The 11,953-nt window shown below is 44.4% G+C and overlaps 1 protein-coding gene across 4 annotated transcripts in view; it reads right to left on the bottom strand.

Annotated features, from left to right (window-relative positions):
- The window catches only part of BDH2 (3-hydroxybutyrate dehydrogenase, type 2), a 24,281-nt gene extending 17,976 nt beyond the window's left edge, over positions 1-6,305 (bottom strand). Inside the window, exons 1-3 of one of the 4 annotated variants that reach the window (XM_014536459.1) lie at positions 6,219-6,305; positions 3,323-3,505; positions 2,369-2,447 (exon numbers count right to left, since the gene is read on the bottom strand). In XM_014536459.1, coding sequence (XP_014391945.1) covers positions 2,369-2,447; positions 3,323-3,430 — 187 coding nt within the window. In that variant the 5' untranslated portion in view covers positions 3,431-3,505; positions 6,219-6,305. Of the gene's footprint in view, positions 1-2,368; positions 2,448-3,322; positions 3,506-4,522; positions 4,532-6,218 lie in introns of those variants that run through there. The other 3 variants (XM_005862287.2, XM_005862288.2, XM_005862289.2) reach the window with 3 other exon arrangements.
- Positions 6,306-11,953: the final 5,648 nt, after the last annotated feature.

Raw genomic sequence — 11,953 nt, 5'->3', positions numbered from 1 at the left:
GGAAGGGGGTGAGGGGGAATGGCAGGGCTGTGGGAAAGATTGTTTCTATTTGTGAGCTTTATTTTTATGTCAATTCCATTATTTATTGAAATGACTTTGTTGGTCAAGGGTATCATCACTTATTTCTGGCCTAAACTGTAAGAAGAAATGAGAAGCCAGAGAAAAGATCTGGCCTTGAACGAGCAGGTGTGGGGTCTGTAGTTACTAGAGAAATCTAAACGTTCTCTTAAGGAAAGCAGCTCTCGTTATTGTTATTTTTTAAAAACAATATACGGGTTATTTTATTATTCTCTTTTGGGTCTAGGAAATAAGACATGAACAAAGAAAGAAAGGGAAGACTAGAATTGAGTTTCAGGAAGACTCCTTTTCCCTTTGTGCTTTTCCTGCGCAATCGCTCTACTTTGAGCTGTTGGAATGATACTTCAACATCGTCTAATTCAGTTAAATAGTTCAATGACCTAATTTGTGTTTGATCACATAACCTGTTCTGTTTTGATTTCTTTCAATTTTCTGTTCTGATTCCTTTCAGAATAACTCTAACTGAAGTTCTCTGGTGTTGGGGTGCAGTAAGGGCTGATACACACATAAATAATTTGGGTAATCTCTTTGGGTTTCTGATCATGACACGTGATTTTAGAGCTGAGCTGTCTCCCATATGGAAGCCACTAGCTAGATGTGACTATTGAGCACTTGAAAGGCAGCTAATCTGAACTGAAATGTGCTGTAAATGTAAAACACACGTGGATTTCAAAGATTTAGTATTAAAAAAAGAATCCTATCTAATAATAGACAAACAGGGTAACTGACCATACCTTCGCTACATTTCCCATTGGCTAATCAGCGTGATATGCAAATTAACCACCAACAAAGATGGCGGTTAATTTGCATATGTAGGCTCCAAGCGGTGGAGCGAAGACTGAAGGCAAGCGCAAGCGGAGCAGCGAAGACGGAGGACGGAAGGCGGCTCCGGCCGGGGCCGCGAAGACAGAAGATGGAAGGCAGCTCTGGCCAGAGCGAAGGCCTGGGTCCTGGGTGCCGGAGGAAAACCGGTGCCCGCAGCCAGGAGAAGGGAAGGCTTACTGCACAAATCTCTTCGTGCAACAGGCCTCTAGTCTATATATATAAAGCCAGCGACTGTAATGCCGTAATGACTGGACAACCGGTCACCATGATGCCCACTGCAGCCAGCGAACCCAGCCCTTCCCTCTGGCTGGCCCCACCCCTGATCAGCCTCTCCCACCCTGATTGAGGGCAGGGTGGCTGGCCAACCTCCCCCCCCCCCCGCCCGCCACGGCCCCTCGACCAGGTTGGCCCCGGTCCCCAGTGGGGACCCCCCACAACCCGGATCCGGGGCCCCATCAGGGCAGGCCAGCTGGCCCCCACCCATGCACCAGGCCTTTATCCTATATAATAAAAGGGTAATATGCAAATTGACCCTAAAGGCGGAATGATCAGAATGACCACTGGACCAGTCACTATGAGGAGTACTGACCACCTTTTGGTTTCTTTCCCTGGCCGGCAGGCTCCAATCGCCTGATGGTGAATGGGGAACCGGGGGTGGGTGGTGGGGAATGCAGGTGGCGCCAGGCCAAGGCCCCCGCCCCGCTGGTCACCCCACACACAGGGGGCGACCCATGGCAGGGGCGGGGCCAGTGAGCGGGTGGTAACAGCTGACCTCTCAGTCCCTTCCTCTGGCCATCAGGTACTGATCACTCTATGGCGAAAGGGGAACCGGGGTGGGTGGCGGCGGGGGACGGAGCCAGCTGTGGGCAGCCGGGGAAGATGGCCCTGATCGCAGCCAGGCCTAGGGACCATACCTGCACACAAATTTCATGCACTGGGCCTCTAGTACAAAAATAATTCATTAATAATTTTTGATTATGTTAAATGATGTTTTAGCTATATTGAGTGAAATAAAATAGATTATTAAATGAACTTTCAACTGTTTCTTTTAAATTTTTTAAATGCAGCCACTAGAAAACTTAAAATAACATCTGTGGCTCACGTTCGGTTGCTCTGGGACAGCACTGCCCCTGGAAAAGGAGGGCCCAGAAGCGAAGAGTTGTCATAAAAAGTTAACAGCTGTTCCACTTTCACATAGAATTTTCTTGTTAGGTACTGAATCCTTCAACATGTTGGGTACATAAACAATTTTAAGTCCGTATCTAAAATTCTGTGTGTACACTTAAGTATGCAGATTTTTGTCTGTAGCTTCACAGAATATAAATTTGATTGTCAGAGAGTCAGGCTCCAAAAAGGAGGCCAGTGGAGCTGCGCAGCTAAGGCATTCTCTTTCAGCACCTGAGCCCTGCTGCTCTCTAATCCCTGCAGACTCTGGATCCCAGGCTCAAGCGGCGGAGTTGCTCACCTGGGTACTTTTCCAGTTCCTGCAGTTTGGACTCATTGACATCTGTGGCTATGACTTTGGCACCTTCTCTTGCAAAAGCCTGGGAGACACAATACACAAATAAATGCTTTGTGCACTTGCTTAAATTGCTCTCATGAATGAAAAGTCATTAAGCCTTTTCTCCTTTAACTTATTTTCTTTGTCTCCCCCCTTCCCTATAAAATAGGTGGAATATCAAACTAACTAGTCTCACCTCACCCTTCCCGTAGTTATTTTTATCATTAACTAAGACAACTGGACATATATTGTGCTTGTCATCTGACTTTGTGCCCTTAACTAATATAAAATAAATTAGTGTTAAAAAAAACCCCACTAGGATTATTAGCACCTCTCAAAATACTATTCTGTGATTTGATAGTCTGTATTCCATTTCTGAGCAGGTTCTTATTATATTCAATTTCTTATTATGTTCCAAATAATAAGAGAAAAATGGGTTATTTCAACACTTTCCTCTCCAAAGAATACCACTGTTTTCATAAATGTCAAACCACACACTGCCATTATGCTTAAAGTACATGATTAGCTCAGGAGTGGGGTATAGTGTGGGAGGTTTGATATAAATGAGAAGGTGGAGGTGACCTGACAGTTTGAACTCTGGTGTCCTTTACCCGAAACGACATGATTTCAGAAAGCTATGCACTCCCGTAGGGCCCGGGTGCAAAGAAACCGAGATGGAGGAGTAAGTTCCTCAGAATCACAGGTTATCTGTAATGTCACATAGCAAACTTATGAGGTATTCATTCCCTCATCTGACTGGGGTCAGAAGTAGCAACTTTTCTTTTTGTAACTTTAAACAACAGAAGCACAAACATAAAAAAAAAAAAGTAGAGTAGAAGTAGCCAAGCAAGGAATCTTAATTCACATAATTCAGTACCTCAACAGATAGTGAGCAAACAGCAAGAGACGGTAACTTACGATGGCGGCTGCCCGGCCGATCCCCTGAGCAGCTGCTGTCAGGATGATGACTTTCTTATCAAGTCGACCCATAATGGAACCTGTGGTGGAATCTAAAGTCAAGTTCATGTACTGGTGGCCTAGTGGTCAGTTACCTGGGTCTTGGTCAGTTACTGGGGTCCGGCCCTGTGCCAGCAGCAACATCTAGAACGAATGGTTCAATGTACACCTTTAAGAACTTGAAGACAGCACCTCTATACAAGAGCCCATCATCTGAATGCGTATTACTCTGTACTAGCTGTGTATATCAAACACGTTTAGCATAACCCACTGAAGTGTTAACTGAGGCAGACATTGGATTCGCGCCTACCTTTCGTTTCTTCAGTACCCGGAGAAGAGGGCTCTGGTGGGACCCAGCAGGAGCGGAGTCCTTCCCTTCACTGCTGCCCACCCTCTGCACTGCCCCTGCACACGCTGCTGCGGCATCCTATGTGCCCTCACTACTCAGGCTGCTCCTTGCTTTCTCTCCTGGAAACTCTGGTCAGGGTTTGCACATCAATCACCTGAGGTTTTTCCTTGTCCCTTAGAAAGATGTCTCCGTTGGCCTCAGAGACTCATTGAACATAAGAGCTGGAAAATCAAATCATGTCCAATACCCTCATTTTACAGATGAGGAAACTGACCGGGCCTGCTCAAGGTCAAGGAGCTGGTCAACGGCAGAGCCAGCACTAACCTCAGGCCTCCTGACTCTCTTGCTATGTGGACATTCCACCCACAATGCTGCTGGTCCTCTTTTAAGGTTAAGCATGCAGCAGTGACACTTTAACAGACACTCAGTAATGTTTAAACGGAGGCCTGAGGAATTCTGACACAGGGGAAATAGGATGTGCATGAGCTATTTGGCCGGTGCTTGCACTGCAGACCTTACAGTGAGAGGAATGACCACCGATGAGGTTGAGGTGGTTCAGAGTCAGATGCTAATTAAATGAGGCCATCTTCAAGGAGCTCGGTTCCTTCTCCTACCCTATTGCTATCTTTAGTGTGTGCCTCTGACCCCACCCAAGTCACAGATTGGCTATGTCCCAAGGCGTCATATACCAGTAAGCATTCCAGGCAGAAACAAACAAAAAGGCGGTGGTGGTGGTGAATGAGGTGGTGTTGGGTGAACCAATTGAAGTTGTACATGGACAACCAACTGAAGCAATCACTCTGCTGGCTTACCTGCCTGATCAAGTACAAGTAGCTAGCTCGTCTTGCCTAGAGGGCTCACATGACTCATTCCTTTCTTTTTGAACTTATCTCTGTTTTCTTCAGCCCTGCTTGACTTCAGGCTGCACTCGATGGGCACTTCCACTTCAAGCCTTCAGCCTTTGTCCAAGCTGGACGTAATGAGGGGCTAGTCGCTCCTGAGGGCCATGGGCACTGACATGATCAGACATGTATTTTAGAAAGACCACCATGGAGAACAGAACGTAGCAGCGAGACGGGGTGGGCGAGGAGACCCAGCTTGGCCACCGATGCACTCACTTCAAAGAGATCACGTGCTTTGCCCAGTGTTTCCACACTATGAATTCAAACCCAGGCCGGATTGCAGGGAAGCCCTGGTTCATGTTTTTCTTGTTTTGGTTCTCGAACGCACCCACCCGGCAGACCCCATGCGCCGTCTGGCCGCGGACCCCAGTAACTGACCACTAGGCTACCTGCGATATGAACCCCACGCCAAGTTGGTGTTGAGGCCACCTTCCCGTGGGCCAGTGTCCGAGGGTGGTGCAAACACCGTGGCAGATGCATTTCCAGAAGACACGATGCTCCTCCACTGGCCTGGCAGGCCCTCGTGCAGAGCACTGCAGGCTCCCACCCAGCCCAGCACCATCGCGGTGGTCTGCCGGCTCCTCCAGCCTTATAAGTTCCTCCTTGTATTCTCTCTCATCGCTGCCTCCCCCAGTAAACCCCAGGCCTCTTTAACTATCTGGGAGTCCGCTCCTCAAGGGGCCAGACGAACGAGGCGTAGGAAGAACTGGCTTCAGGGACCGGCTGGCACCTTCCCAGGTGTTCTCTGAGTAAGCCCACATTTGTGATGCGGTGGCGAAGCTGGCTTTTAGGGTGCCTGACCCCCTCTGATGCAACCGATGCGTCTGCACTGTTGTTTGTTCTTATTACACAAGCGACACATTTTCACTTTAAACATGAAAAGAGTTAAGAGCTATATTCAATATATACTTTAGAAAGTAAGAGATTCCAACAGTCTGCACCCTCCTCCAGTCCTGAGCAGGGTGTATTACAAAGCTGTTAGCTCACACTCTCGGCGTTAGTGACATCTGACACGTGGCCCTGCGAAGGTGCAGCCAAAGGTTCCCCCGTGACACGCTGAGAAGAGGGGCTGAACGACTGCTGAGGCACAGAGCAGCCCTTTTGCTCCCTCTGAGAACCGGCCTCTCGCTGCCCGCCCTGCCTTTCTGGGGCCAGATTTTGGATCCAAAGGCTTACTATTAAACGAAAACGGATTTATTAAGGAAAATGAGTGCAAACATGGCCTGCAATGGTGAAACGAGGCAACTTTCAATACATCCAACGTGAGAACCACACACGATGTCTTCCTTACTCTAAATATTGGAATCAAAATGTTAATTTCCGACGAGCACTGACACAAACAGAGCATTTTGACGAACTCTATCTTCATGAGCCAGGAAGAAAAATGTTCACGTAAGACACTATAAAATGCTCTTTTCTTTGGCTATTCTGAAAAACTTACTAAAATACCAGAGTTTCAAACTCGCTAAAAACCCACCCGTATCCTGATCTAACTGCTAAAATTAATCCTGAAATAGGTAATGTGCAGAAAAAAAGCAACATCTAAAAATTCCACCTCCCCTTTCCCACTCCAAAGTTTCATTTGAAATACATTGAGAAATCTTACTTTAGAGCAGCAAATGGATGGCGTCCTCCTGATCGCTCAGCCAGCAATTAACTTGAGACCTTTGTGCAGAAGCAAGTCAGGCGCTTAACAGTGCATGCTGGGATTTGTAGTTCAGGTCGCTTCGGTTTTTAAGAGGAGTCTCACGTTCATACTGTGTATGTGTACGTGCTGCCTCCTAGTGGAGCTCGGTTGGGACTGTTAAGTCCAAGTAGAAGGTGAAAAGTGGAAAGCATTTTACAGCTTACTTAGGATGTGGCACTCATTTCCTTCACTTTAAGTTTAATCTAAGTCCTTGTCATTTGTTTGCACCTACTATGTGCTGTTCTGGGGTTCACAAGATTGAATAAGCCAGACCCTGGACAGTGGCGCAGTGGTTAGAGCCTCAGCCCAATCACCCAAGGGTCTTGGGTTCGATTCCCAGTCAAGAGTAGCAGATGGGTTGCAGGTTCCATCCACGGTTGGGTCAAGGCTTATTGGGAGGCAACCAATCGAGGTGTCCCTCTCACATTGATATTCCTCTCTCTCACCCCTCTCTCCCTCCCTTTCACTCTCTAAAAATCAATGGAAAAAATATCCTTGGTGAGGATTAACAAAAATATTGAGCCAGAAATTGCCTGTGGAAGATAGCAGCAACAAAATAGAAGGAACCCAGGCCATTGAAGATGCTGGAACCTTCCTTCCTGGCCTTCAACCTAGTAGATGGTTTTATTTTAAATATACATTTTTATTGATTTCAGAGGAAGGGAGAGGGACAGAGAAATAGAAATATCAATGATGAGAGAGAATCATTGATTGGTTGCCTCCTGCACACCCCACACTGGGGATCAAGCCCGCAACCTGGGCATGTGCCCTGACTGAATCAAACCATGACCTCCTGATTCATAGGTTGATGCTCAACCACCGAGCAATGCCGGCCAGGCACTAGTAGATTGTTTTGAGGGAGGGAAATAAAAATCGTCTAGTGGTTAAGGTATAGTTGTGGTTATTCTGTCATGCTCAGTTTATTCTAATCACTAATACATGTTTAGTGGCAGAAGGCAGCCATCCTGACTACACTGAGGCAGGGGGGTTTGGGATCTTCAATAGGGGACTAGGTCATGTGGGCCCTCTATGCTAGGCTTAATAACTCGAATTTTATCCGACATGTAATTGGGCAGAATGATTGTGTGGGTTATTTGTGCATGTGATATAGAAGTTGGCTTACTCAACACTCACCCCTCACTTTTCCATGCCTGTTACTTTTGAAAGGCCAAACTCTCAATTCCTGCTAGAGTTGGCTGGCCAATGAAATGTAGTCTGGAATTTCTGAGGGCTTCTCTCTTAGAAAGGGGAGGCTTCTCTGAAAGGCTTTTGACATTTGCTCCCCCCCTCCCCACTTTCTCCTGGAATGCAGATATGATGCCTTGGGACACAGCAGCCACTTTGTGACTTGGTGTGAGGTCAGAGGCACACGTTAAGGACAGCCAGGTAAGAAAAGGGACCTGGTTCCTTGAAGACAGCCTCAAGATAAGAGCCCTAGACTAACTCCTCTGGAGTTTTCATGTGAGAAAAATAAACTTCTTTAGATTCCTTTTTCCTTTAAGTTTTTTGTTCTTGGAGCTAAGTGTGTTCATAACAGTCATAGCGGTTGAGAACATTGTGGAGTCGGAAAGATGAAGGTAGGTTCCTATCTCTTCCTCAGTGGTTAAGTCACTTAACTCCCAAACCTGCTTTCTCATCTGTGAAATGAAGGTAACTATAGCACCTACCTCAGGGAAGGACTTAGCATGTAAAACCACCAGCACAAAGTGTTCCATTTGAACTTAATGTTATTATTAGAAATTAAATAATGGATAGCAAGAATTGACCTTTAAAAATTTTTTAAAACCTTAGCCTAGTTTCTGCATGTGCTCACATGTGGTCTTTGCTAAAACGGTACCTCATTATCCCACTGTAGTTCCTAATGTTGGGTCTAGTGATCTGCAACCATGTACAGCGCTCCTTGCTTTAATGATGCCTTTCTCTTGATTTATGAGGATTTTGGAACAGACTTTTATGAGTATGAACATTTTCTAATCAAGGCCAACTCCAACACTTTTTTTAAAAAGTTCATGTGAAGATATGTTTTCTATTGATTTTAGAGAGAAAGGAAGGGAGAGAAACATCAATGTGAGGAACATCAACTGGTTGCTTCCTGTACATGCCCCGAACCCACAACTTGGGTATGTGCCCTGACGGGGAATCAAACCCACAACATTTTCATGTGCAGGACAACACTCCAACCAAGCCACCTGCCAGGGCTCCAACACTTTTTCTTTGTTAATCCTCACATGAGGATATTTTTTCCGTTGATTTTTAGAGAGAAGGGAGGAAGGGAGAGAAACATTGATATAAGAGAGACACATTGATTGATTGTCTCCTGCTCAGGCCCTGACTGGGGCCAGGGATCAAACCTGCAACCCAGGTACGTGCCCTTGACCAGGAGTCAAACCCGTGATCCTTCAGTGTGTGGGTGGACACTGTAACCACTGAGCAACACCAGCCAAGGTTCAAAATAAGTTTTAAAGAAGCTCCATGATCTACATGAGAAACCGTTTTTCTAAGTGAAACCATGCAAATAAAACATGAACAAAACAAGAATATTAACAAGGAGATAGAAACTATAAAAAAAGAACCAAACAGAAATTCTGGAGCTGAGAAGATTGAAAAATACACTAGAGGGGCTCAACAGCTAAAGAATCAAAAAAATTGATCAAGCTGTGGAAGAATCAACAAAGTTGAAGACAGGTCATTGGAAGTTATCCAGTCAGAGAAGCAAAAAAGAAAAAAAAGTGAAGAGCTAAAGGCACTTACGAGATATCAGCAAGTGGACCAGTATATACACAATGGTACTGGCAGTAGATAATGGTAAAAACTTCCCAAATCTGAGGAAGGCAATGAACATCCAAATTCAAGAGTCAAGCACCATTCTACTAGACTGGATACCTGATGACTGACTATATTTTTAATGGCCTCCAGGTAGCTTTATTACCCAGGTGTGCTTACCTACTAATTTGCATTATTTTTATTCAGTAGAGGAGCAGATATTGCAAAGAATCTGTTATAGTATCTTGTTTGGGTAAGTGTGGAAAGGAGAAACAACACTCCCAGGGTACAGACCTGGGGGAGAGGAGAGGATTTGAGGGACAATTTCTCCTTAGCCCCAGAAATTGCTATGATAGTATGTTAAGGAAAAATATGCAATACATTGACTAAAAATGACAGCTATGATGTACTTCATAATTTCTTTCCTGGAAATGAATCTTACCGAAAAGGCCAAGAATGCCTCGAAATGACTAACTCTGTTCTGAACTTCATGTAACTTATTGTTTTGTGCTTTTCCAGTCATGTGATACAAAATATCGGATACTAGAATGCATTCAGTATATTCATTCCCTTAGCCCAGTGGTCGGCAAACTCATTAGTCAACAGAGCCAAATATCAACAGTACAACGATTGAAATTTCTTTTGAGAGCCAAATTTTTTAAACTTAAACTATATAGGTAGGTACATTCAACTTTTAATTCATGGTTTTCGTCTTCCGTTTTTCTTTGCTTCTTCTTTGTAGCCATCTCAAACAGGGCACCTAAAAAAATGTTTCATTTTATAATACTAAAGCCACAACACAAAAGAATTACAATTCTTAAATTGATGACAAAAATACCTGTAGGATTTGCAGCTGGTTGGAAAAAATACAGGTAACTTTATGCTTTGAGTAGGTACTTTTGCCACCCGCGCGCGATTTGTGGACGCGACTAGCACTAACCACTGCACATGAGACTGCTGACTGACTGGCTCACTCAACTCATGCATAGACTCACCCAGGCCGAAAACTGACTTCTGCGCAGGGGCCACGAAGTTTCAATCGCAGTGTACGCGCGCGCCCGCACGTGGTATTTTGTGGAAGAGCCACACTCAAGGGGCCAAAGAGCCGCATGTGGCTAGCGAGCCTCGGTTTGCCGACCACTGCCTAATCTGATAATCCATTGCTGTTTACCAAACCTTACCTTTGATATGTGTGTCTGCTTTGCTAAAGGTCAAAATGTGTAAATAAAAAGCCATGGGTCCGGACATTCAGAGAGCCACTCCACTAGAGATCTGGTTTCTGCCTGGCTTTCCCCCATGCCTTCCAAATTTATATTTCTTCTCTAGTCTCTATCCATTTATGTGTATCCCTTCTCCAGATTCCTGAACCCTTGCTGCGGAAATACTGCGGTAAAAACAAATATTATTTAGTAAAAAATAATTAATCTTGAATGATATTGCTTGATTTAAAAAAGGAAATACAAAAATAAATGAACGTGACAATATCAAACTAAAAAGCTTCTGCACAGCAATAGAAACAGACAACAAAACAAAAAAGCAGCCAACCAGATGGGAGGTGATATTAAACCTCTGACAAAGGTTTAATTTTCAAAATATATAAAGAACTCATAAAACTCAACAACAACCAACCCAATAAAAAAGTGGACAGAAGACCTGAAAATACACCTCTTTCAAGAAGATAGCCAATAGTTCAACCTCACTAGCAATTAGGGAAATGCAAATCAAAACTACAATGAGATACCACTTCACATCTGTTAGAGTGGCTGTTATCAACAAGACAAGTAATAACAAGTGTTGGAGAGGTTGTGGAAAAAAGGCAACCCTCATCCACTGCTGGTGGGAATGCAAACTGGTACAAACCATTATGGAAAGCAGTCTGGTGATTCCTCAAAAACTTAAGACTGGAGCTACCATACCACCTAGCAATCCTCTCCTGGGTATACTAGTATCCCCGAAAAACTTGAAAACATGTATTGGCAAAGATATATACACCCCTATGTTCATTGCAGCATTATTCATGGTGACCAAGATGTGGAAACAACCAAAGTGTCCTGCAATATAGGACTGGATAAAGAAGATGTGGCACATATACACAATGGAATACTATTCAGCCATAAGAAAGGATGACATACTGCCATTTGCAACAATATGAATGGACCTTGAGAATATTATGCTAAGTGAAATAAGTCAGTCAGAAAAAGCTAGGAACCATATGATTTCACTCATGTGGGATATAAAACAAACTTGTGAACACAAACAGCAGTGTGGTGGTTGTCAGAAGGAAGGGGGTGGGGTTAAGGGGTACTAATGTATGGTAAGGGGAGTGGGTAGTGGGCACACAGTGCAATATACAGACCTTGTAACATAGAAACCCACACCTGAAACCTATATGATCAATGTTACCCCAATAAATTTTTAAATAAATAAATAGATGGCCAAATATAAACCCATCTCTCATCTGAAGTTTCTCAGACAACTCTTTAATTAAGTTCATCTCTCTCTTCATAGAGCTCTGTTTCTTACTCCAACAAGGAGCCTTTTAGTGGAGCTGTTTATGTGTGTCTGCTATGCATTTAATCACGAGTTCCAGAAGATGAAAATTATGTCTTATTAATTTTTGTGTCCCCAACAGTGCATTCCTCATAGTAGTTATTCAGTAAATCTTTTTTTTTTTTTTTTGTAAGGAGAGGTTTATTGATTGAGAAGGTGCCAACAAAGAGGGAGATCTAAGGGTGCCTCAAATCCATCTTGCTCGCTGGACTAGGTTAAGGGACTTTAAGGAGTTAGAGGGAACAGGTATGCAGAAGTGCTGGTGGGGCAAGTTTTAATTGGTGGATCTTAGGACTTGGCCATTTATAGTCAGGGGCACCAACTCTGGATCTTCCTGGACA

Source organism: Myotis brandtii, unplaced genomic scaffold (assembly GCF_000412655.1).
Source record: "Myotis brandtii unplaced genomic scaffold, ASM41265v1 scaffold163, whole genome shotgun sequence".
Classification (NCBI taxonomy): domain Eukaryota; kingdom Metazoa; phylum Chordata; class Mammalia; order Chiroptera; family Vespertilionidae; genus Myotis; species Myotis brandtii.
The sequence above is the reverse complement of the archived record's forward strand: the minus strand, read 5'-3'. Positions and strand labels throughout refer to the sequence as shown.